Source organism: Lutra lutra, chromosome X (assembly GCF_902655055.1).
Source record: "Lutra lutra chromosome X, mLutLut1.2, whole genome shotgun sequence".
Taxonomy (NCBI): domain Eukaryota; kingdom Metazoa; phylum Chordata; class Mammalia; order Carnivora; family Mustelidae; genus Lutra; species Lutra lutra.
This window is the reverse complement of record NC_062296.1, coordinates 92,507,209-92,531,884: the sequence shown is the minus strand read 5'-3', so window position 1 is coordinate 92,531,884 and position 24,676 is coordinate 92,507,209. Positions and strand designations below refer to the sequence as shown.

At 42.7% G+C, this 24,676-nt stretch overlaps 1 protein-coding gene across 5 annotated transcripts in view; it reads right to left on the bottom strand.

Moving 5' to 3' along the window:
* The window catches only part of MID1 (midline 1), a 340,262-nt gene that overhangs the window by 25,116 nt on the left and 290,470 nt on the right, over nucleotides 1-24,676 (bottom strand). For all 5 annotated transcript variants that reach the window (XM_047716064.1, XM_047716062.1, XM_047716066.1 and 2 more), the window contains exons 4-6: nucleotides 17,949-18,056; nucleotides 9,140-9,288; nucleotides 1,178-1,305 (exon numbers count right to left, since the gene is read on the bottom strand). In XM_047716064.1, the coding sequence (XP_047572020.1) occupies nucleotides 1,178-1,305; nucleotides 9,140-9,288; nucleotides 17,949-18,056 (385 nt within the window). The remainder of the gene's footprint in view (nucleotides 1-1,177; nucleotides 1,306-9,139; nucleotides 9,289-17,948; nucleotides 18,057-24,676) is intronic.

Below are 24,676 nucleotides of genomic sequence, written 5' to 3'. Positions count from 1 at the left end.
ATAACACCCCTTGGATATAAAACTGCTCATTTTTGATCCATAGACTGTGAAAGCGAACATCACACAATGTTCCCTTTCTCCTGCTCCATCTTTCCCAACCGCTCTCCCACACGCACGCGTGCAGAACCGAAATGCGGAAGCTGACGCCATGCTGAGTTAGGGACGTGGTCTTTCGAAGGCTGCATGTCCTCAGTTCCACGCACATCTGGCTTCACTGTATACACGGAGCCTTCCAGAAGTCCTAGGCACCAGCGGCTTTGGCTAACACAAATAAAGGTCCTTTAAACAATCCGCATTCTACCAGCAAATGATTTCAGTCCTCACTTTCGAGGTCAACGGCGAAGAAACATTTGGAAGCATGGTTAGGAACAGGAGTAGCCTGAGGTTTTCTCTTATTGCTGTTCCTTTTCTTTCGTAAGTTTGACAGCCCCCTACCCCCCGCCATAAAAGCTGTCTATCAGAATGATGGCACTGGGAATTCACATGCGATTTTTGGGACACTTGCTGTGGTGACCTTTTGCCAAGATGAAATGCGGTCTTTTACCAGAAAGAACAAGAGGTCTTTGGAGTCCGTAAGGACCCAAGCCAAATTCTACTTCTGCCACTCGCGAGCTACCTGACCTCCAGTGAGATGGGTGACCCCTGTCATGGGAAAAATGAGGATTATAACATGCTAAGATCATGCCAGATCTCAGATACAAAGAGCTGAAGCAACGTAGACACTCAACCAAGAGTTAGCTGCCAACTGTGTCTCTGCCAAGACACCGTGAGAGTCCGAAGCCTTGCTGAGATGAAGTGGAAAACAGCCCCGCTACCTTACGCGACTCTGTGATGGCCAGCAGAGTTGCTCTTTGTGACACCCACACTCTGAGAGGGAGAGAAAATGGCAGGAAGTACGTGTTTAATTCTCGAGATTTGCCTTTTTCCTCTGTCCCCAATTTGGTCTCGGACCATGTCGTTTTGGGTGGGGAAACAAAAAAAACCATGCCAGAAATCATTTAGGGGAATATTAGACTCCATTCCTAAATCAGGAGCCCACACCTCTGGTTTTGAGGGAATCGATGTGGTGGCAAAGTATGTGTATCACCGATTGTACAGGATATCAAAGCGCATGCACAATATTAAAGCGCGCACACACACACACACACACACACACACACACACACACACACAATACCTGTAAGGTAATCCAGACATTCTAGCAATTTCTTCTCTCGGGAAAAATCTAAGGCGAAGGTGTCAAATGTGTCATTGAGGTTGATTTCAGGAATTAGGACCTGGGAGGATGCAGTCGCCATGGAGACTCTGTAATTTAAACAAAACAACTTTTTAGAAATGTCAAGATGCCTGTCACCATCACTGCCTGGGAATGAAAAAAAATAAAAGGAAAAGAAGGATCATTTTAAAATGGGGCTGTTTTTACACGTTTTACAGGTTCAAAGAGAACCTGGGAACGGCACAACACAGCCAACACAATGCAAATGATCGAGCTTAAAGACGAGCTTAAAGGCTCCCCCCCACACACCACCGGCCTTCCTTTTTACTGTCGGAAAAAAACTCCCCACGGAGGTGGAAGAATATTCATATCTCATGTTGCTGTGTATTTAACAGCCTGGCCCCCTTCACATCTAACCCCAGCAAGAAGCACATAGCTCCGGGCATTTCTTCACACATCTGTCTGGGAAACTGTTTGTTCCTTTCAGACCCGACCCTGCTCCACTTCAAAGAGGAGTCTCCAAAATTTCAAACTGCATAAAAGGCAAAGTGAAGATTAAAAAAGAATGTTTCCAGATATTGGATTAGTTTAATCAATTACTAGCTTCTCTCTAAAATAAACATTTAAAAAGGAGTTTTTGTCTGGCTTGTTTCGTTCTTCTTGTATTTTTTTTTTTTTTTTTTGCACCATATTCCCAGCAGATGCCATGGAAAATATTCACGAGCTCCCTCACAAATTCCTCCCATGGATGCCCCATTTCCCCTCTTCATTTACGGTTGCTAGTGAAGCGTTCTCATTTGTAAACTATAAAGCAACGTATTGGTGAGTACGACGCTCCTGCCAGAAGAGAATCTCGTGCTATGTGTGTGTTAATCCCTCAGGTTGATTTGCAAAGTTCAGTTGCCAATAGCAGAATGTTTGGACTAATTAAAAATGCAAGCGATCCTCTTAAAAACGATACAGTTGTGGCATGACGTAAACCACGTGTGAGCATCTCAGACCATGCTAGACCCGTGATCTTGCTGATCTGGGTATTTCAGGAAGTCCGGTAAACACCACCAAGGGCCAACTACATGCAGAGTGCTGTGTAGGGTGCTGGGACTCGGTGAGCAAAGAAATACTCTAAATGGTTCATCTCTAAATCTAGTTATTTTCTCATTAAGAGTGCTGGTGCTCATTTATAGAAAGTTACAAAGCTAGCTGGAACTAGCCAGGAAGAGCTAGCCTAGGAAACTACTTAGCTAGCCAGGAAGAGAATTCTAGGTCTAAATTCTTCCATTTAATCTAGAAAAATTTCAGCCTGGTTACCTAAGGAGATCTATCTCCTCTTGGGTCTCTTAATGGCTCTTAAAACTGTATCTTATAAAGATGATGTATTTTGGCTAAAGAAATTATACTTGCGGGTCTATTCATACAATGGAATATTATTCATGTGTAAAAAGGACTGAAGTACTGATAGACACAACAGTGTGGATGACCCTTGAAAATGTTAACGCTAAGTGAAAGAAGTCTGATGCAAAAGGCCGTGTATTGTATGATCTATTTGTAGGAAATGTCCAGAACAGGCAAATTCCCAGAGACAGAGAGCAGACTGGCGGTGGCGGGTGGGGGCACACAGTGGATGATGACTGCACAATGGGTATGGAGTTTGGGGGGGTAATAAAAAGATTTTGGAACTCTTATTGCACAATATCATGAATATACCAAATACGACAGATCGCACACATTAAAATGGTTAATTTCATGTTCTCCGAATTTCACCTCAGTATAAGTTACACCTGTGAAGTGCTCAAAATCCTTAGAAACAAAGTTTCTAGAATTATGATTCTGATACATTTCCAGTTCTGTGTTGGGAGGGTGGTAGACAGGATAATTAATAATGTAATAACCAGGATGATACTGGGATCCACTGATAAAAAGTTTGAAGAGGCAGAGACTCGAAAGAAACGTTTCAAGTATTTGAATGAGGGTGGAGAATCTAAATTCACCACCTGTTTCACCGAGGAACAGTGAATAGCTGGGACGCCTGGGGGCCTCAGTCAGTTAAGTGGTGTCTGCCTTTGGCTCAGGTCATGATCTCAGGGTCCTGGGATCGAGTCCCACATCAGGCTCCTTGCTCAGCACGGAGCCTGCTTCCCCTCTGCCTGCTGCTCCATCTGCTTATGCATGCCCTCTCTCTCAGATAAACAAAATCTTTTAAAAAGAAAAAAAAAAAAGAAACAGTGAATAGCAGAAATGTGGGATTTTGTTAGCTAAAGAGCACACCCAACGGGAATGGGCTAATTATTGTGACAAACACCTGCTAATTTAGACTGGTGGATAAAGGCATGGTTATTAGGTGTTTTTCACACATAGTCAAACTGTACTTAAAAAATGCCTTCCTTATGACCCATAATCACAAATCTCCTCAGAACTCAGAGCGATCCTGGGATCACTCAGCAAATACATACGGAGCTCTTAAAGCATGCCCACATGTACTGAAGAGCCCGCAATATTTGCGTCAGTGCAGAGAAGTTAAAAGAAATGCTATAGCGCCATGTGAACTCCCCAAATAAAAATTTCAAAGTGAACCCCCAATTAGAATGTTTCATGATGTCCAGCAGGGAAAACTGCACCGAGCTATTAAGAAACGGGCGTCTCTCTGTCGCATTTCTCTGTCTTTGTTGTGTGGCTCAGATCTTGGGCTGAGAGGATCCCAGGCGCTCTGAGCAGACAATCTCGCTTTAGCGCTCTGCTGTCCAGAGACAGAAGCTTCTGTTCAGGTCCACCCCAAACAGATTTTACTCCCAAGTTTCTCCTGGTTCTATGGTCCACAGTTAACTAAAACGTGGTTCGGGCAAGTGACAGTGTTAAAAAAAAAAAAATGGCAATGCCTGCCATATCGCTGGTGGGAACTTTGTGGAGTGGGAATGGAAAGGCTGAAAGTCCCTAAGCCTGGGAGGCCAAGACTGACAGCAAGAATCTGGGTGGATTACTGCTGCTTTTAACACCTACACAGTTTTTTGATGGAAGGAGAGATATTTATCTTTGGCTACAATTTCAAATTCGTAATTGGAGTGACAGGCGAGGGCAGATCTGCCAAATTCAACATTTTAGGCCTTGTTTTTATTCCCCAAATCCTTGTTGCCCATCTTCTGGCCTTTCAGATGAGTTGCCAAAATCCACCAGGGCCATCAGCCTTAGGCCACTTTTGAAATTCTGTGCTTTCATAGTTTTGTGTGTCTGTGTGTGTGTACGTATATTCGCATGTGCGCTCATGCTTGTGGGTGTGTGTTAAGCTCTTATCATACTGAGGCAAATAAGGACATGTGTCCTATCCTGATGCTTAAGGGGGTGGCCTGCACATTACTTCCTGTTTCTGTTTTGACTTCGATGCTCCTAACTCCGTGACAGTTTGCTAGGGCCACTTGGAGGCAATTTTCTAGAAGACGGACGTGTCCGGAGCTATGTGGCTCACAGGCTTTCTCTCAAACAGCCAATGCCAGGGGAAGATGCTCTATCCTTCCTGCCCAATATCCTTCTCCCCATGCCCGACCCTTGACAATGGCACGTAAATGGGTATCTCTTGGGCGAGTGGGCAAATCACCACGGTAAAACCCAGTGAGGTCTCACAGCAGCAAAACGCGGTTTGCTTTGGTCTGCTCAGGATTTCCCAGATGCATTTGGCTCTGGAACTTTGTTGTTGTTTTAACACCAATTAACACCCTACCAGAACACACTTCAAAAACCACTCATCATATGTGCTTGAAGTCTTAAAATCAAGTGACATCTCTCCAGCGTCGACAAATGGAGGTCTTGGTTTTATATCTGGGGCAAGTCTGATGGATGCTTGAACTGCTTACGGTGTTGAAAGACGGTGCAGTCGGACACCCTCCTAAGAGCTCTGAAAAATGGGTACCGTTTGGAGGGAAGTTTCTTTTTACCATCTTGATAACTAGGTACTAAAAGTGATTTTAAGTTCAGATTTCTCATAACCAACTTTCTTATGCTTCGATTTAGAGAAGAGTTTGGCTTCCTTAATGTAGTTGTATAAAGATACCCACACAACCATGCAGAAGACCTATGTATTAGTGTGACTTGGGAATATAGTGTGTTACGCACTCCATTTGTGTCAATTTAGTGAGTGGGAAGGAAGGGAATTAGCATTTGTTGCATGATCACCTTGGGACAGGAATCGGACTAACGGTTTTACCGTATTATTTCATTTTGTCCCTATAACAACCATCTTAGGTAGGAACAATGGACATGTTTTATGATTTGTTCACTCATTCATTTATGGCAGGCAGTTTGCTATGTGCCGGCGCTTTCATGGTGAAAACAAGGTGGCTGGGGGTTCTGCCCACTAGGAGTGTATGAGCGAAATTAGACTCCCAAGTGTTAAAGGAGCAGCCCCAGTGCTGGCCGTAAGTACTCCTAAGCAATTAGCACAGAGCCAGACACTTGACTCCAAAGCATATGCATCTCCTACAATGTAAAGCTTGATGGTCTCTCTCCTTTGGGTTTGGTTTTCTTTCTTTTTTTTTAATATGTCTGAATCGAAAATCTTTTTGCAGTTAGATTCACCCTGTAGAGGAACATACCTACTTTAAGTGATTCTAAGATACAGAAAAATCCCATCCAAGTCTCACTTTAGGAAGGCCTACAGGACTGAAAGTTTGTTCCGGGCTTTCCCTCCTCGAACAGAAGAATAAAGATGGTTTAGAAGTACACAGATGCCAAAGCCCAAGGCAGACACAGTAGGAGGCAGAGAATTACAAAGTCATGTCCTAGAGAAGAATGTTTACTAAGAAAAGGATTGAAGGGTAGAGACAGGCAGAGACCAGCTCCAGAACATACGAGGCGGGGCCATACTCACACACTAAACTACGAGAACTTAAATCCAACAGACATTATGGATTATCTGCGATGCTGAAGTTCTGTTCTTAGGAGTTATCAGTAACAGTATTACAACTACAGATCGAAGCAGTTATTATGAGCCCAATTTTCTTTTTTACCCCTCTTTTTTAAAAAAAGGTTTTATTTCTTAATTTGAGAGAGAGGGAGGGAGAGGGGGAATGCATGAGCAGGGGAAGGGGGAGAGAGAGAGGGAGAAGCAGACTCCCCGCTGAGCATAGCTTCCATGCAGGCTCCATCCCAGGACCCTAGATCACGATGTGAGCCAAGTCAGATGCTTATCTGATTGTGCCAGCAGGGTGCCCCTTTGAGCCCAACACTCTCCGCAGAAAATAGCTCACAGGCAAACCCAAAGCATCACAGTTAAAAAGTGGCAGTGCTGGGATCCCAGCCCAGTTCCCCAGGTCCTGGTCCAAGCTCCCTGCCCCTTCACTACATTCCGGTCCTGGAAAGAGAGGAAGGCTCAGGAATTGACCAAGAGGATGGACAATGGACACGGGAAGAGAGGGGCCGTAGGAGCAGAAGGACAAAGGCTCTTGGCCAACGGTTATAGGCACCACGTCTTCAAATCTGCTGGAAATTTAGCTTTCTCATAAGCAGGAGGCCGACTTCCTTATGTCTGGGTTCAGTGAATAGTTTTGCTTATTTAAAACGATTTTATAAAAGTACACATACAATCACACCAAGAACTATATATTAGTGAGGCTTGAGAATATACCATACAGTTGACCCCTGAACAGTGTGGGGATTAGGGAACCCCCACTCAGGGGAAAATCCATGTATGACTTTTGATTCCCACAAACTTAATTACTAAGAGCCTACTAGTGACCAGAAGCCTCACTGATGACATAAAGTGTCGATTAACACAACTTTTGTATGTTATATGTATTATACTCTGCATTCTTACAATAAAGTAAGGAAAAGCTAGGGAAAAGAAAATATTACTAGAAATATTAAGAAATCTTATTATGGAAAATATTATTGAGAAAATACATTTACAGTACTGCACTATATATTTTTTAAATCCATGTATAAGTGGACCTGAGCAGTTCAAACCCATGCTAGTCAAGGGTCAACTGTATTCTACAATTCATCTGTAGAAAGAAAAAATCAAAGTCATCTTTCTGTTCTTGAAGAGATGGGCTTGTTATAGGTAGAAGTGAATGGGACAGGTTATGACCTGCCGGATCTGTGGAAGATCACATGTAGACATTCATGCACTCACATTTTATTTCAAAGGTAGGTCTTCCTCCAGAATGTTCTATCCCAACTGTTATGGGGCCACATTCTCTCCCCTCAATAGCTAAGAGTCTGTTCGTATTACACTTGATGAAATTTTTAGGGATTACTGAGAAATGCAGCTCACAGTAGCCCTTTCATCTGGACACCTCATGATTCGTAGCTGGAGAAGAGCGCTCTTGGATCCCAGTTGGAAAGCATGACGTAAGTGTAAACAGGGTCTAGCAGAGTGGCCTAGGTACATGGGAGTATTAGCGCCATTTGCAGTTTTTAACCTTAGGATGAACACAGAGCAACTGGATACAGTCCAGATGGGCGCCACAAAGACAAACACTGGGAACCCAGGAGTCATGAGCAAAGACACTGGCTTCTCTTAAGGTAGGGAGGCGATCATTTTAAGGATATAAAAGCGATGATAAGCAGCTGTGAGCCACGTGCTTTGGAAGACATTAAGTATCGTAACCATCGTAACCAGTCACGGAAGAGTTTTTCTCAAATATAAGAAATAACACAATGAAGCTGGCTCGATACAGGGCCCGAGGTATAAAACCGCTGTACATTGCTCTAACTAAGAGAACAGTGGAAACAGAAACGTCAATGACTACCTCTAAGCGCTATTTTGAGAATTAGCACAGTGTCTAACACAAGCACGCACTCGATTAATGTTAGTTCTCTCTTTCCTTGAAGAAATGCAAGTGAGAAGATGGTGAGTATTTTTTCCCCCTGGGTCAGGCGTTGACAAAATACAACCAGAGGGCGAAATACCTGTTGGGCGATATGTTTCTGGAAGCCCAGGCACGCCCCATCTTTTCTGTGTATGACAGGGCGTTATGGAGTTACCACGGCAGAGCTGAGTAGCTATGAAGGAGACCTTATCACCTGCAGAGCTGAAAATATTTCGTCTCTGGCCCTTGATCAAAGTGTGCAGACTTCTGCTCTAGGATAAACACCAGCATGAATGAACTGTCCGGGGTTGTCCGGTGATAGCGTTCTATCATTGCTTTGCGTAAGGGGCAGGGGACTCTGAAAATGAGAATGAATGAAAAGTCAAGGGCATCGGCAGGGGTTGGAGGTACCATTTCGGTGGAGTTTATGCCAATCGGGACGGGCAGCGAAGAAACACGGACTCCCATCAGTTTCACTGCTGAACTGACCAATGGAATAATGTTATCTTTAGGTTCCCTACCCCAGAATAAAGGATCCTTTAAAAGAAAGAGGTTTGGGACTGACAGTTGGGTCCTTTCTCTCCCACATGAGTCAGCTTTGACCTTTCTGACGAGCAAAGCTTCTCAACCAAATAAACACAGGTCTAACAGAGCACAACACCTGGGCCTTGGCTTTTTTTCCTTCTCCTTTTTAACAGACGAGCCCTGAGATGGAAGAAAAGATTCCCTTTCATGTCGTTGCCTTCAGTTTGACTCTTTGTTACCAAGTGCATGATAAGATCAGGGCTGAGATTCACAATAATTGCCATTTCTATGCCACTGTAAGCTTTCTCCCCTGCCCCCCCCCCCCCGCCACACCCCCTACCCAAAGCAAGGCTGATTTTATTCTCTCTAACTGGTGGACTCTTGTTTCAAAGGCCTTGAACTCCAGGGCGCTACTGAAAAGGCTTTGCCATGTCAAAGGGAAGCATCTTTGGCTGGAACAAAGCAACTCAAAGGCTCTATTCTCCCTGGTACTCAGCCTCCAAAATGAAAACAAAAGCAAGGCAAGGGCAAGGCCAAGCAATCACTCCGCAGACACAGGAGGCCAGCGGCTGAGAACTTCCCAGCAGCCCCCACAACTCACCTCTCGGTGATGCTCTTGGCCGTCTGCAGGAAGCGCGCGTGATCGTTCTCCTTCAGAGAGTGCTCCGCCTGGGAGATGAGGGAGGCCGACCGCTCGATGCACTGCTTGCAGTTCGCTATCTGCTGAGCCAGTTTGCGAAGCCTCATCACCTTGAAAACAGGCACGGAGACGGTTAGGTGGGTGGGCTCGCTGAGGGAACGCGCATCGGGCTGGACGCTTCTGGATATGTGCGTCCCGCTGCATGGAAAGTTGTCCTTCGATAAACATCCGAGAGCGGGCAGAGAACTACGGAAATCCCAGGTACGGGACTCCTGGCTTGGACAGTCTCAATCTCCTTGGAGAAGTGTCGCTAATTTGTTTTATGAGAAAATACTCTATTGTGAATTGCTTCCTTGTTGATGGGGAAAAAAGGTGCTGCCTAATGGCAAGTTGCAAGGGTCACCAGACCTCTTCCCTCGCCATTCCACTCAATTACTAGAAGATGGCAGTGACTGCTGGGACCTTCTCTATCTCGGGTTTTTGGCTGGGCCGTCAAGAAACTAAGACATCCCGGTAGGTGCGAATGGCTTAAGCAAGGACCATTTTCTAAAAAGGTCTTTGTGATCCGCGTCATAAAACCGTGATGGGAAAACATGAGGTATTACTATTTCCCACACGATCTAAAACTCATGTGTTAAATTAACAGAAAGAGAGTGTTTTTTTCCATTGATTAATATTTTTCCTGTTGAGCAGATGAGAGAAAGCCAAAAAAAGCACAGCTGGGCCATTTCCCCTCACTGGGAACGTCATTTCCAGGCACTTTGTGCTTACTTGATAACTAAGGACTATTTTGATAAGCATTTCCCAGTCGGGATAAAAATGCATGTTTGGTTCCAACCGCCATTCCAATTCCTGATTCTGTCTTGCTTAAAAACGACCCTCCGATGTAATTGACCGTGACCTCGGGGGTAGGCCAAGATAAGTGCACGGTAACCCACTTGACCATTCGCTCCGGTGTCTGAAATGTGCCGGGAGATGAAGCCCTCTGGCCGGAAGCCAAGTCAAAATTAGACTGCTAATTGGAATTGCCGTGTGCCCAATGCCCCATCCACACAGCCTGGGACAGGTCTTGGCCGGCTTCAGGATCATTCCGGAATGGAAAACAGCCCTGGGTGAAAGGGTAGGGAGGAGGCCAGTTAATCTGTCTTGCAGACAAGGCTGGCTCCGGCTCCCTCCAGAATTCCTGCTAACTCCAAGAAATTCCTTCTTTCTCCAAGTCATCATTATCATCCCCGTGCAACTTTAATCGAAGAAAAGGAAGGAAGGAGATGTCAGAACTTGAGGCCTGTATGGAACATCTGATTCCAGCTAGGTTGTACTGCAGCAAACAAAGGAAATTCATGCTGCACGGGGAGGCAGCAGCCGCAAGATTTCGGGCAAGAGTGAGAAAAATTCCTCAAAGGAGAGAGAGAGATAGGGAGTGTCAAAACCTTGGAGCAAACAGCCTATGAGATTAGGGCTGGTAAAAGACTTAACTCATTATAATTACAGCGACCAACCGCAGCAGATGAACTGTGTTCATTAGTTGAATGAAAGAACACTTTTTTGACACCAAATTGAATGTAGCGTTTAACATGGTTACATCCAGAGGTAAAGCTGAGAAAGGCCTAGAGTCCAATTCAAGATGTTAGAACACATCCAGCAGAGGAAGGAGAATAACTTAGAGTCCCCAACAAACCAAGGGAATGAAATACTGAAGCATACAATGGAATTAAAGATGTTTAATACAATTCTAACAAAAGAAATACAAGGTCCAAATATTCCTTTAGAACAACTCTGTCGGTCATGTACCCTTTTGGTATGCCTATCTGTGATCCCACAGGCACCAATGCTTGAATTCTATTTTCTTCCTTCTTTTCTTCTACCATGACATTGGAAATTAAAAGTGGCATCAAGAGGAAAAGATAAAAAACGAAGCCAAACAACAGCCCTAAATCATGTGTTAAGCTGAAGCAAGCCAAAATGAAGAGGCTCCTTTGAAAACACAGGAATGCTTTACAGAAAAACAACTGTTAGCATCATTTTAATTTTAGTTCAAGTGTACAGTTCCACTTCACACACCAGATCACAGCTTTTCAAAATGGTGTGCACAGGAATCAGGAGGAATCTTTGGAAAAGAGAAACTTAGAGATATCTGGGCTCACTCGCCAATATCCTCTAAAGAGTTGTCATTGGCAGAGCGGCTCGAAACTGCATCTCAGCGGTCAAAGAGCTGCTGGTGATGGGTCAGTAGTCACGACGAGCATGGAAAAACTAAACAGAAGAGAAGAGGAGAGGAGAGAAGAAAGTAGCAGAGTGCATTCCTGATAGAGAAGGCAAATTCAGTTTTGCAAAAACTTTTCGTATGCGTGCATGCTGGATTTCATGTCCTCTCTATTTTCTCCTGGGGGCTTCAATTAAAAAAAAAGAAAAAGAAAAAGAAAAACACTACTCTAAATCAGGTGTTCACAAACTATGGTCTGTACGCTGTATTCAGCACACATCTACCCGTGTCAATAAAGTTTTATTGGCATGCTGAAACAGTCATTCATTTATGACTCATCTATGGCTGCTTTCATACTACAACAGACACCTCTCTTCTTTACAGAAGAAGCTTGCCAACCTCCGTGATTCTGATCAAACGGCCCTAATCTGAACCATACTCTGGGACACGCTACCCTACTTGCTACAACACTTCAAAATCAGACACCAAGCATTTAGCGAAATACTAATTTCATCCTTAGAAAACACTTTTTTATATACTATTTTAAAAATCTGACAAGATGAATAAAACTTGATATTTGAAAAGAAACACTGGATACTGACACGTAAGAAGATTCTTTATATGTATGTGTCATTGTCGCAGGGGTCATTTTTCCAAGTCGGCCCTGTTCTTTTGTTCCTTTGGGAAGTGTTGATTGCACGTTGTAATTTCAGGAATTCGCTCCATACTCATCATGGAACTAGCCTGCCAGTTGAATCTCTTTTCAGTGAGGACATGGGCCAAATATACCGATTTATTTGCTGTTTATTATACCTTGAACATGCTTTAAAAAGCAGCCCTTCACTTTTCTTTAAATGCATTTTAAATGCTTTTAATATATGGGCTTTATATACATTGTAGGATTCCCAGCACCAAATCGTCATGTCCTAACAACTGAGCCTCGGTTATCACAAGTCTCGGCATTGCCAATGAGGTCGGACCTGGCGTTTCTATAAGGCTCTAGAAAAGCCCGACCATGTAGTCCAGTTAATTATCTTACATTTTGGAGATTTAGAGTACATAAAAGCAGCGAAGAGAAGGGACCCTTTCTCTCTGTGGCTGCAGCCTTCTACCATCAATCTGTGTCTGAACATAAAACACGTAATTTACTCAGTCTGGAGTCTGTGGCCTGCTTTTCGTGTGTTGACATGAAATTTATCTCCTACTACCAAAGAGATAAGACAATTTTTTCCCAGGGAGTCTCATGGCTTGAGACTCTCCAGTCCCTCCAAGGAGAAAGGCTGCTGAGCTCTTTCTTTCGAAGACTGCACAATGGTCTGAGAGCAAGCATTACCAGTATGTACCCATGGGTCCCAACCCTGCCCACCTGGCAAGCCCCCAGCTGGAGGATTTGTGGTGAATCTGTTTCCATCGGGTCTAATGGCCTCGTGATCCATGCCAGAGACACATGGTGGCCGAGGTCACAAGGTGAATGAAATTCACAGCGTGATCCCCATGGTCCCGCCAGTTCTTCTTCCAACTCCCCACTTGCAAGTGCCTGTGAGAGGGCCCCACTGTCCCTTCTCTGGATTCAGCGTCCTCAAGACCGCACAGACACCAGCCTGGGCGCCCTCACCAGGCACCACGTCCATACTTGGCCTTCTCTGCCCAGCACCTCTGCTTCCCAGCGCGCTGGTACTCACGCTCTTGTCTTCTTTGCAATGTATCTCTGACACCGCATGACCTGGCCAGGGACTCAGTCACTGTGAATTCAGAGGTTTGGGATCCCCTAGCCTTCAGTGATGCACCAAATCGGTTAATTCACAAGAAAGCCAAACTGGGCCTCATCTTTCCTAAGTAACGTTTGCTTTCTAAGACTGCCTTCTGAGAGAACGTCCTCAAGCAAGTGTGTACTTCTCAAAAAGTGGTCAATTTCAAACACACAGATGATTTTTAAAGTAATATGATGAATTTCCCTATGCATAGTCCCAGCTTTATCGAATCTCAAAATTTTCATCATATTAACATAAAAGATTTCTCAGAAGGAGGAAAAATATTATTGATAGCATGGAAGCCCTGTGTGTCTGTCCCTAATTTCATTCAAGTCTTTCTCCAGAGGAAAACACCTTTTGAATTCAGGGCATATCACTCCCAAGTATGTATGCGGGTCTAAACACTGATGGGATATTTTTTATATTTTTTCGAATTTTGAGTAACAAGTCTCACTCCATGCAAAGCACTGTAAAGCTTGTTTTTTTTTTTTGATTTGTCCATATAGATATGTATCACCCTAGTTCATTAATTCTGAGTTTTGAAGACTGTTCCGTTACATAAATATACAACTGTTTTATAAACAGCTTTGTTGAGATATAATTAACATACAACAACCTGTATATATTTAAAGGACAAATCTGGTTTCCAAATATGTGTAAACCCATAAGATAATGAACACAGAGATCGTGCTTCCATTTTCCTCCTGCCCTTGGTAATTCATCCTATCCCACCCCCCCGCCCCGCCCCAGCCCATGCTCTGTCACTCGTCCCTAGCCAACCACTGATTTGTCTTCTGTCACTGTAGATAATTAGAAAGTATGTTTCTAGGGGCACCTGGGTGGCTCAGTCAGTTAAGCGTCTGCCTTCAGCTCAGGCCATGATCTCAGGGTCCTGGGATCGAGCCCCACATTGGGCTCCTTGCTCAGCAGGGAGCCTGCTTCCCCCTCTGCCTGCTGCTCTCACTGCTTGTACTCTCTCTCTCTCTGACAAATAAATTAATTAAATCTTTTTAAAAAAGAAAAAAAAAGAAAGTGTTGTTTCTAAACTGCCACATGAATGTGTTCACGTAGTACATACTATTTTCTGTCTGGCTTCTTTCCCCCACCATTAATCTACTGAGACTCATCCAAGCTGTTGCATGCATCCGTAGCTCATTCTTCTTTGTTGCTGAATAGTATTTCACTGTATGGATGTGCCACAAATTGTTATCCATTCATCAGCCGATGGACACTTGGGTCGGGGCTATTACCTTTGCCATTCCCGTGAACATTCATGTACGTGTCCTATAGGGCCATATGCTTTCATTTCTCTTGGAAAACACCTAGAATGGCTGGATCATATGAAAAGTGTATGTTTAACTACTTAAGAAACTGTGAGTTTTCCAAAATGCAGTTTTACTCTCCGCGTATGAGAGTTCTAGTTCCTCCACGTTCTCAACAACACTTGGTATGGCCCATCTTTTTCATTTTAACTGTTCTACTAGGTAAGTAGGGTATCTCCTTGAGGTCCTAATTTGCCTCACTGACTTTTCTCGACAAGTAATGATTTTGAACATCTTTCCATGTGCTCATTTGCCATCCATACGCCTTCCTTGGTAAAGTACCTATTCAAATCTCTTATCCATTCTGGTAAAGTTTATTGTTGTTTCCTTGCTAATGAGTTTTGAGAATTTGTTATATACCCATGTACAAATACTTTTCTGTTTCAATTAATAATTTATAAATATTTGTCTCCAACCTGTGGCTTGTCTTTACGTACTCTTAATAGTGTCTTTTAGAGAGAAGTTCTTACTTTTGATGTAATACAATTATCTGTTTAATTTATAAATATTTCTCTGATGTTTTTAACCTTGTATATGAACAATCTTTGCCCAACTCAAGGCTCACCAAGATTTCCTCCCATGTTTTCTTCTATAGGTTTTATCGTTTTGTCTTTCACATTAGGAACATCCATTTCGATTTGGTTTTTGTATATGGCATGAAATATGGCTCAAATTTCACATTCTTAGGTGCAGAATAGCGTCTCCTATGCAGAGGCTAAAACTTAGTTTCCAAATTCCCCCTACGGCTGAGTTGTCTTTGCAGTTTCGGTATCTACATTTTACTTCCCAAACTGCTAATTTGTTGCTTTCACATTTCCTTCTTTCTGATCTTATATCCTTTTCTGGCTTCACAAGTTTTTGTTCTTTTAAAATAGAAGCCATCCCTTCATTTATCACTTTAAACATCTTTCCTGTATTTTCCCATACAATGAATTTCACCTGGGGTGAGAAAATGTTGATTTTGCGGGCTCTATTTTCAGAAATGCAAGATTTCTTTATATGCTTCAGCACTGTGGTTTGAGTTTCAGATTTAAAGGGAAGAAGTCATTCATAATCTTTTTCCTCCCTCACCCTCTTGGCTTAGTGCCCTCCCATCCCCTCCACCTACCCCGTAATGCCATCAGTCTTCCTCACCTCCCTCCCCCTTGGGGGTCCTCATTCAGGGATCCTCTGCATTTCTGAGACTTCTCTTTTGAGCAGGTATCAGAAATAGTGCAGAGCCAGGCTCCAGCCTGACAACTTGTTCCAGACTCCCAGGACCGAAATCCCTAAAAACTATGACCCGACGTAGAGGCTGGCAATAATTTTTTTAATGCCTTTTAATGAACTGAGAAGCCTTCTACGGCCCATGGCATTAACCAACGAGCCTGATTTTAGTCCCCTATACCATCTGGAGCACTTCCAGCCACTTTATCCCAAGGCTTCAAGAACTCTTTATCCACTGGAGTTGAAGGTGTTGCTGTTCTGGTCTCTTTCAGACCAAGTCCCCTCCCATGTTTTAGCCACAATCGCAGCTTTACAGGTTTGTCCCATCTCTGGCCCATGGAGACCTTTGTCTTGTTTTGGGTCCAGCTGGATCTCTTTGCTTTCCTATTTCCCTATGTTCTCTTGTCACTGACATGTGTTTGGGGTGGAGTGGGTACACCAAAGCACCAACCCCATGTATCACCACGGCAGGAACTGTGGACATCCCTTCGCTACTTCAATCGAGCTCATGAGAGAAACCCCGATGTTGCAAAGTTAAGCAAGGGAAAGGCATGCAGACCAGGCTGAATAAGGGCCCCCCAAAGATGCTTCCATCCTAATCCCATGAGTTTTTAAACTATGTCGCTTTACATGGATAAGAGATGTTGCAGATGTGATTAAGGTAAGGACCTTGAGAGAGGGGGGTATTATCCTGGATGATCTGGGGGATCCCAGAGTAATCAGAAGGGTCCTTACAAGAGAGAACCAGAGAGAACTGTGCCAGAGAAAGAGATCTGAGGAGGGAAGCAAAGGTCAGAGTGATGGGATAAAGAAACCAGGAGCCGAGGAATGCGGGTGCCCTCTAAAAGCCAGAAAAGGCAAGGGATGGATTCTGCCCTAGAGGCTCCGGAAAGAGACAACACTGCTGAACCACTGACTTTAAGCCCAGTGAGACTGATCTTGGACTCTTGACATCTGGAGAGAGGTCGGATACTAAATCTATTTTGGTTTAAGTCACCCAGTCTGCGATATTTGTTATAGCAGCAATAAGAAACTAATATTAGCATTGAGAGCTGATCCCTGTACCACGTAAAGGCAACAAATTCCCTCCCACATGCATATTAATGAATTGCAGCTGTATTTCAGGCAATCATACATCTGAGGACCTGGAAGACGTCAGGTATTAAGAGATGTACACATCTGGTACATGATAATGGAAGAGGAAAAATGTCCTGGGAGGATTCCAGGTGGACACTCAGTGCTCTTTCAAGTTGTACAATTTGTATGTGGGGAAAAGTCGCCATTCAACACATATGAGTCAGTTCTTTGCCAGGGAATGAGTTCATATTAATTTCTTAATTCACCGTAACAGCTTCCAGAGCTATCTGACTTAACTTTTCTGATCACCATCACAATTTACATGCATAAATATTTTTCAACTTACATAGACAAAGGACTCTGAAACATTATACAGGATTGAAAGTATCTTTTAAAAGTGGTAGAAAACAGAGAACAGCACATATATTAGCTATTAGAACCTCTGTGTACCACTTAATTGTTGTTAACTTAATTATATATATTTCATTAAAGTATGGTTATGAGCAGTAATAATAGAACTTTAGGATCTTGAATGAATGTTTCTATTTTTTTAAATATTTACAAAATTACCTCTTGAGGGTGGCAGAGAAATGAGTAAAATAAAATGGATCTTAAGTATTTCAATAAAAACCATAGGAATTTAAAAGATACAAACATTAAAAAAGAATTTCTAATACTATATCCACAAAGGGATATATGATATAGTGAAACTATAGTAGTTTTGCCACCATGAAATTATACTTGTCTGAATTCGCTCCTGGACATGAGAAAACACTGCAATTTCTATATAAAGTCTGATTCACTGAAACATTTATTTAATACTGTGTTAATTGCTAGGATATAGCGATAAATATGAAATGAACTCCTCCGCTGTGGAACCCCCCTTCTCATAGAGAAGAGAGATGAAAACAGTGGCTATAATAGACCAGAGCTTCAAGCTACCCCTGGAGTTCAGTAATGGAGGAGAGATAATGTAATGTAACCCTCTTCTTACAGATGTGCACAGGAGACGGTGATGATACAAAGAAAGGGGTGGAGAAAAACAATGGCCAACCAGGGGCCTTTGAGCTCTGTCTTAAAGACTTAAGAGGAAACTGTGGAAAATATAGAAAAGGGAGGGTATTCGATGTTTCCTAAGCTACTGAAGTGCATGGGAGTATGGTGTTTTCTCCGGGTAGAGAATATGAAATCTTCTACCCTAGAAATCATACCTTCCCTTCTTTGATCTTGGTTCCAATAATCTGTCGTCTCTGCTGAATGATCTCAATGAGAAGATCACACTCCTCCATCAATTTGGCTTCTTGACGTGATGCATTGACCTACAGGATAGAAAGAATAGTAAGCATTTATTTGGCGTTCGATTTTCAGTTACATGCTCTTTAATAAAGACTACTATGTTTCTGGTAATCACTAAAAAAGATATTTTAAATGTTAACTCTTCTTCCAATTATACAGATATGGAAAATACAGGACTTACACGTCCACTCCCTATCTTGCATCCTTGGAGAACATTATTATCCAATGGTAGCAGTCTTTTCTACAAAGCCATACTTGGCTTCAGAATCTTCCTTAACCCAACATATATGTAGCTATTACCATTAGTTGGAAATCGATGCTTGAAATATATTTGTGATTCCTGCTTTTATAACTTGAGAGAAAGTGTAATTTTGGCCAATTAAACAAAAAAGTAAGTTTAAAAAAAACAGTATTATTCCTTTATGGAGAATAAATTACTATTGACATCCATTGAACAAATTTTCCAGAAGCAAAGTAGCAAGATTATATCACATTTACTTAACTTTTCTTTTAAATACGGACATCGACTTTGTATTTCATCACCAAGAAAACATCAAAAAAGAAAAAGGATGGTTGACTATTTTATTAATCTTAGGACATAATTTAAGATTTTCCTTCTGGTATACTTCCAGAAGACCGAGGTTCTACAATGAACACATGCCATTCTCTAGGAAAGGTAGATGATTGTAGAATGGCTTGTATTTGAAGTTTTTAAGACATTATATGCAAGGGAGGATGACAATTAGTTCATTCTTGGCAACAGGGCTTGGGAAATACTCTGCACATGCTATTTCCTCCACCTCATGACAATTCTGAAATGCTTATTCGCAAACAGAGACCCAGAAATCACAGCTGTGGGAAATGGAGAGAGCCTGCAGGAGTTTTATGATTTTAACACAGCACAGAAGTTGCAGTGTTACGGAGAATGACAATAGCATCATTGATTACTCTAGCATATCTCAGGGAGGAGACACAGCCCAGTCATTAAGCCCTTTTGATTTGGGATACTTTATTTAACTGCAGTAATTCCATTCTCTCCGAATGAGATAGACTGGAAGTAGGGTCAGAAGTTCAGGATAAAAATCCATTGATGGCTGTTCAGAGAAAGCATGTCCTGTGTCCAGAGGCCAAGATTCCTTGAGTTTTATTCCTGATCCTTGCAAGACACAGCAGAGAGAGTACTCAAGACATCTTCTTTTTGAGAAGATAATGGTCAGTGGCCATCTGCGGCAAACCCCAAGATCAGGTCCTATGTCGGATTAGCACACAGACTTGCTGGCTAAATGTTTAATGAACAAAATTACAAGATGCATTTTGATGGACAAGTACAGAACATGGAACTCGGGCTAGTATCTCAAGGAAGTTCATCACTGGGCTCAATTTCTCTTACCATTACTTTTCTGTTGTCATTTCTAGTTCCCTTTGAGGATTCCCAAGTAAACTTTGCTACCCATGGAAATATTTACTCAAAATGCCATTACTCTCAAGAAAGTTCTTCTCTTTCCCCTTGACCTCAAACTGAATTTAATAACTGACTACAACTGAGCTGTGAAAAGGATGGAATCATATAGAAACCAGGGCACATTATGATGGAGAAAGTGAAATTTCTGGAAAGCGGCACCTAATACTTAAAAAGTATGTTCCAGAATGAGCCCTAAGAGCAAAACCACTCAAGCGTACAATCAAGGTAAATCTAATGGGATGCAAGCTCCCTAAAGGCAGGGATCTTTGGCTGTTGAATGAAATGAGGCATCTTTCCCAAATCTTTTCATTTTCTTGGTGATGCCCTTTGGTGTTTTTTCTAAGTTTAAGTAATCTTTACACCCCCACGTGGGCTCGAACTCATGACCCCGAGATTGATGAAAGTTTTTAATTTTGATAGAGTTCAATTTACCTACTTTTCTGTCGTCATTTGTGCTTTTGATGTCATAGCTAAGCAACCTAATCCAAGGTCATGGAGATGTACACCTCCATGTTCCTCTAGAAGTTTTATCTCTCACCTTTAGGTTTATAAGCCATTTTGAGTTAAGTTTTATGTATGATGCAAAGTAGGGTCCAACTGTATCTTTTGACTAATGGATAGCCCGTTGTCTAAGCACTGTGTATGGAAGAGACAACTGGAAGACAACTCAAGCGTCTTAGCACTTTTGTCGAAAATCAACTGAGCGAATCACGAAGTCCTCAGGTTTTGATGTTGTTGCTAACATATTCTGTGCTGAATGCTATTCTGGCTTTGAGTAAATCTGATCCAACCCCACTGGTAGTTCTGGAGCGGGTGCCCTGAAATGTGGCGTGGAGTACTAGCTCTACACACTTGCGGAGGGACAATATTGGGAAAGTCAAGGAAAACATCCATTTCTAAGTTCTCCTAGTTTGTAAAATGAGGTGAGTAATACCTGCTGTCTTGGCCATGTGGGATTATTGTAGTAAATATGTGGAATAATATGTGAGGAAACAAGTAACACTGTGAAGTCATAGATCTGAGGCGGTAGTGTCCATACTGCGAAGTCGTTTTGCTCATAGACTACAATTTAGTTTGGGATCCATTTCACTCTGAAGATCATTGGGATTGGAGTTACTCTATGATGGGAAAAGTGGTCCAGTTGCCATCATCACATGGGGTTCCATTTAATCCCAATTCTGATCATTTGATATTTATGATGGATAGATTTGTTTTACAAAAAAAAAAAAAGAGAGACCGAAATCTACTTTGTTGAGCCAAATATGTTTTGAGAAAGCTGATACCACAACCACCTCGGCCCCAAAATATAAATTCCCAGAAATTTGGAAACATGATCTGTTCATTTTCAGCCAAGTATTTTCCTTAGATCTTTCAAAAAGCACAGAACTGACTTTCCTTTAAAACCAGGAAAGTTGAATCTCTTCTTATACTTTGATGAAGCTTCCAAATTTTTGTAACCCTAGCATTCTTATATTCCAAAAGGTACAATAAAGTAAGTTGAATGCTATCCTATATTTCTAAAACTCTTCCACTACAAAGAAATTTTCCACAGTTTTGCTGTTTTATATGTCACTTAAAAGAAGTTAATGATTTGATTGGACTTCACTTCTTCTAAGGGCTATTAATCCAAATACAGCATGGTTTATTGGTTGCTAGCAGTGCACTCAGGTGTTTCTAGTTCCCAAGTTTGGTTTGGAAGCCGGCAGCTCCTGGTTATGATTTCAGCTTTCAATTTCAGATTCACATCTTTTGACTCAGAATCACTAAGGCCAATGGAAGTGCTTTGAGTAGAGAGCCAATCTAAGGATGAAAGAAACAGCCCCCAAACCTGCTTTCATGGACCTCTACTTCCACCTTCTTCATCCCTACCTTAAAGACAAGAGTGGGATGGGGCTAATTAGGAATGATGGCCAGTGGTAGGTGACGACTGGACCCCACCTCTGGACTACATTGGAAATAGGGCACATATTCTTCAGCGCCCTGATATTACAGGACAAAACGGAGCTGTGAATGAGGCCTCTTCCCATTCCAGGCTTCTCACCACTAGCTTTTTTTCTCATCTCAATTATACTCATGTGTAAATGTCACCTCGGTCCCTCATGAGAAGAAGCTCAGTTACCTTGACCTCCTCTCTCTTCTGGCCTCACCCATGTGCTCGGCACGCAACCTCTCTACATCTGCAGCTACGACTTCTCTTCTCATTCTGAAACACACCATTCCCCCCATCACTGTTTCTAGTCCTTAGTACTAACTTTACCCCTTTGCAAAATGCTCTAAAGTAATTCTTCTAAAGTTAGACCCAAACTCAATTCTGGCAGAAGTTTTTTCTTCTTTCTACTTTTTAGGCCCTGATGCCTTATCTGAGACTACAAGCGACACAGCCAGTGTCATGTAAGCTCGAGGCTACTTGTATAAAACACTTGTGGCCTTCACTGTGAAAGACCCACATACAACTACTGATTCATTCATCGGTCTATTCATTTATTCATTCGAATAATAGCAACTGGGTTCCCAGGGTGTCTCAGACAGCATTCCAAGCGCTGGGCAGGCAGGGCGTCCAAGATAGACAAAGTTCCCATTATCACAGAGTTTACATATAAGCATAGGGGAACAGGCTGAACAAGTCAAGAAACAAATAAAAATTTGGGATCATGACAAGTGCCTAGAGGAAATTAAACAGGGTAATGTGACTGAACACGGCTGAGAGTAGGGTCCATTTTATGGGCTGTACAAGAATTCTCTGATAAGTCTCTGCAGGGGTGAAAAGGAACCAGCCAAAAGCCATAGAAAGGTATTTGCTGGCACTCCCAACTCTGCTTTTAACGGGAACCCCCCACACAAATCCTACAGTCTAGTTTCATTATTTGTAGATTCCATATTTGCGATTTACGTGCTCACTCCAACTTAAGGATTAATTTGTAACCCCAAATCAATACTTGCGGCCTCTCTGTGTTCGTTTCAGACATGCTCAGAGCACGAGAAACACATGAGTCACCCTCCTAGCACCCAGGTGAGGTTGAATAAGGACACACTCGGCCTTCTTGCTTCAGCTCTTCTATAATCTAAGGATGGCGACAACAGGGACAGCGCACTGTGGTGTAAGAAGCTTTGGCTCTGGGGCAGGTGGATGGGTTTTGAGTCCCAATTCTGGCACCTGTGAGTGGGTGAGCCTCAGGCAAGTCACTTAGCACTCTGGAACCTCCTTTTCTCTTTCTCAAAACAAAGACAATAGAATCTACCAGGATGACTTGCTCTCAAGATTTAAGATTATATAATCTAGGTGAGGAGTGTGTGTGTGTGTGTGTGTGTGTGTGTGCGCACGCGCGCGTGCATGTGTGGCTCTTTCCCTAAAGACCAATGGTTTGGTATTGGCCAATTCAGTGTTCCTGGCAACTTTCTAGACCCTAACTACCACAAATGACGAGAATCGATGGATTTACCTACTATCTAGTGTGCCCATAATGGTCCCAAGGACTTGGGGAGCAGGAAAGGTAGAATGAGAAGGGAAATTATGTAAGACACAGAAGAACAGCCTGGCTTGAAGAGTGGGTACCCCACTCTCTCCTGCTCCTACGGTAGTTTTGACTCTTCTCATTGACAGACTATGACTATCTCATTCTTTACAGCCTACTGATGAAAGAGAAATGAGAAAGTCAAACAATGATGCGAGCGTAGAAGGCCAACACTCCTGTCTCCACCTACTAGCCCTGAGATCTCATTCAGCACTCACGTCAGACACCAACAGTCAGAGGTGGTCCCGTGGGAGTCACCCCTGGGTGCAAGGTTTATCTGCTTTCCTAGGTACTCATTCCCTGGTGTTGTTAATGATAACATAAACGGGTTAGCTATTTTCTCCAGAGCACTTGGTTAGCCATGCCCAGTAAAAAGCCCCCCCGTTAAGTTTTATGGTATAATAGTGTTACGGCATTTCACAGAAGGGGTGGGGTGAGGCGGACAATTTCTTATTTTGTTCTTGTCATATATGTATAAACATTAAAAGGATTTAATTACATACACACTAAAAATTGGACTACGTGTCTGCAAAATGTTCTTTAGCAGTCTGTAAACAGTTTCTAAGTATTTCTAAAAACTTGCTCTTTTAATTTGACTTGTATTCGACTGCAAAATGAGATGTTCGGTGCAGAGTATAAACACCATTAGATTTCAGCCACATGTGGCCTTAACATCTTTAGAAATACTTTGAAACCCTTAGAAGGTGACATCAATGGGGAAACAGTATGTTGCCATGTCACATGGGTGCATTTTAGAAATCCTCATTTTCTCATTTTGAAATGCTTTGTTGAAATGGGCTAGCCATCTCTAGATTTTGAGACCAGAACCTTTTAATGCCCCTCGTGAGAGGGACATTATTGACCTGGCAGATCACTTTCTATTCATACACAGATGCGAACAGCGGACTAAGCTTTGGAGAGGATGAGGCTGATGTGTCGGAAAAAGGAAATTTCATTTCAGGGTGTGGAGGAAGGAGGGGTGATGGCATTACACATCCCAGAGGCCACCATTCACGTTGAGAATGTGAATGTTGAGAATGTAAATGTTGGGAATGAGAATGTTGTCCCACACCTCCCTACCCCCCCACCCCGCCCCACCCCAGCCTGCACAGCCCCGGAGACTGCCCCTACCACACAGGCCCACCATCGGTGCACTCTTGAAACTGTTCCATCAAACTGCGACCCCCTTGGTCGAAGATTCTAAACCTTGCTATCCTTAAAATCACTATGGATGAGACTGGGACTTTAAGAGACAAAGGTCTACTTTACAAATTTGCCTAGAATGGGTTCTCATGGCAAAAGCAAAGCTGTACCGTGATTCAAATTAAGGTGACCATGAGAAAGGTTAAAATTTTTTTCTATTGTTTTAAAGATTTTATTTATTTATTTGACAGAGAGACAGAGATCACAAGTAGGCAGAGAGGCAGGCAGAGAGAGAGGGAGAAGCAGGCTCCCCACTGAGCAGGGAGCCCGACGTGAGGCTCGATCCCAGGGCCCTGGGATCATGACCTGAGCCAAAGGCAGATGCTCAACCGAATGAGCCACCCAGGTGCCCCAAAACCCTTTTCTATTTTATGTTATGCTGATGTTGTTATTGGTTAAACTCAACAGCGCTTTTTTCTGTTACTAAGTATATGTCATTTTGAGTCTACATCCAGATTTCAAGGGG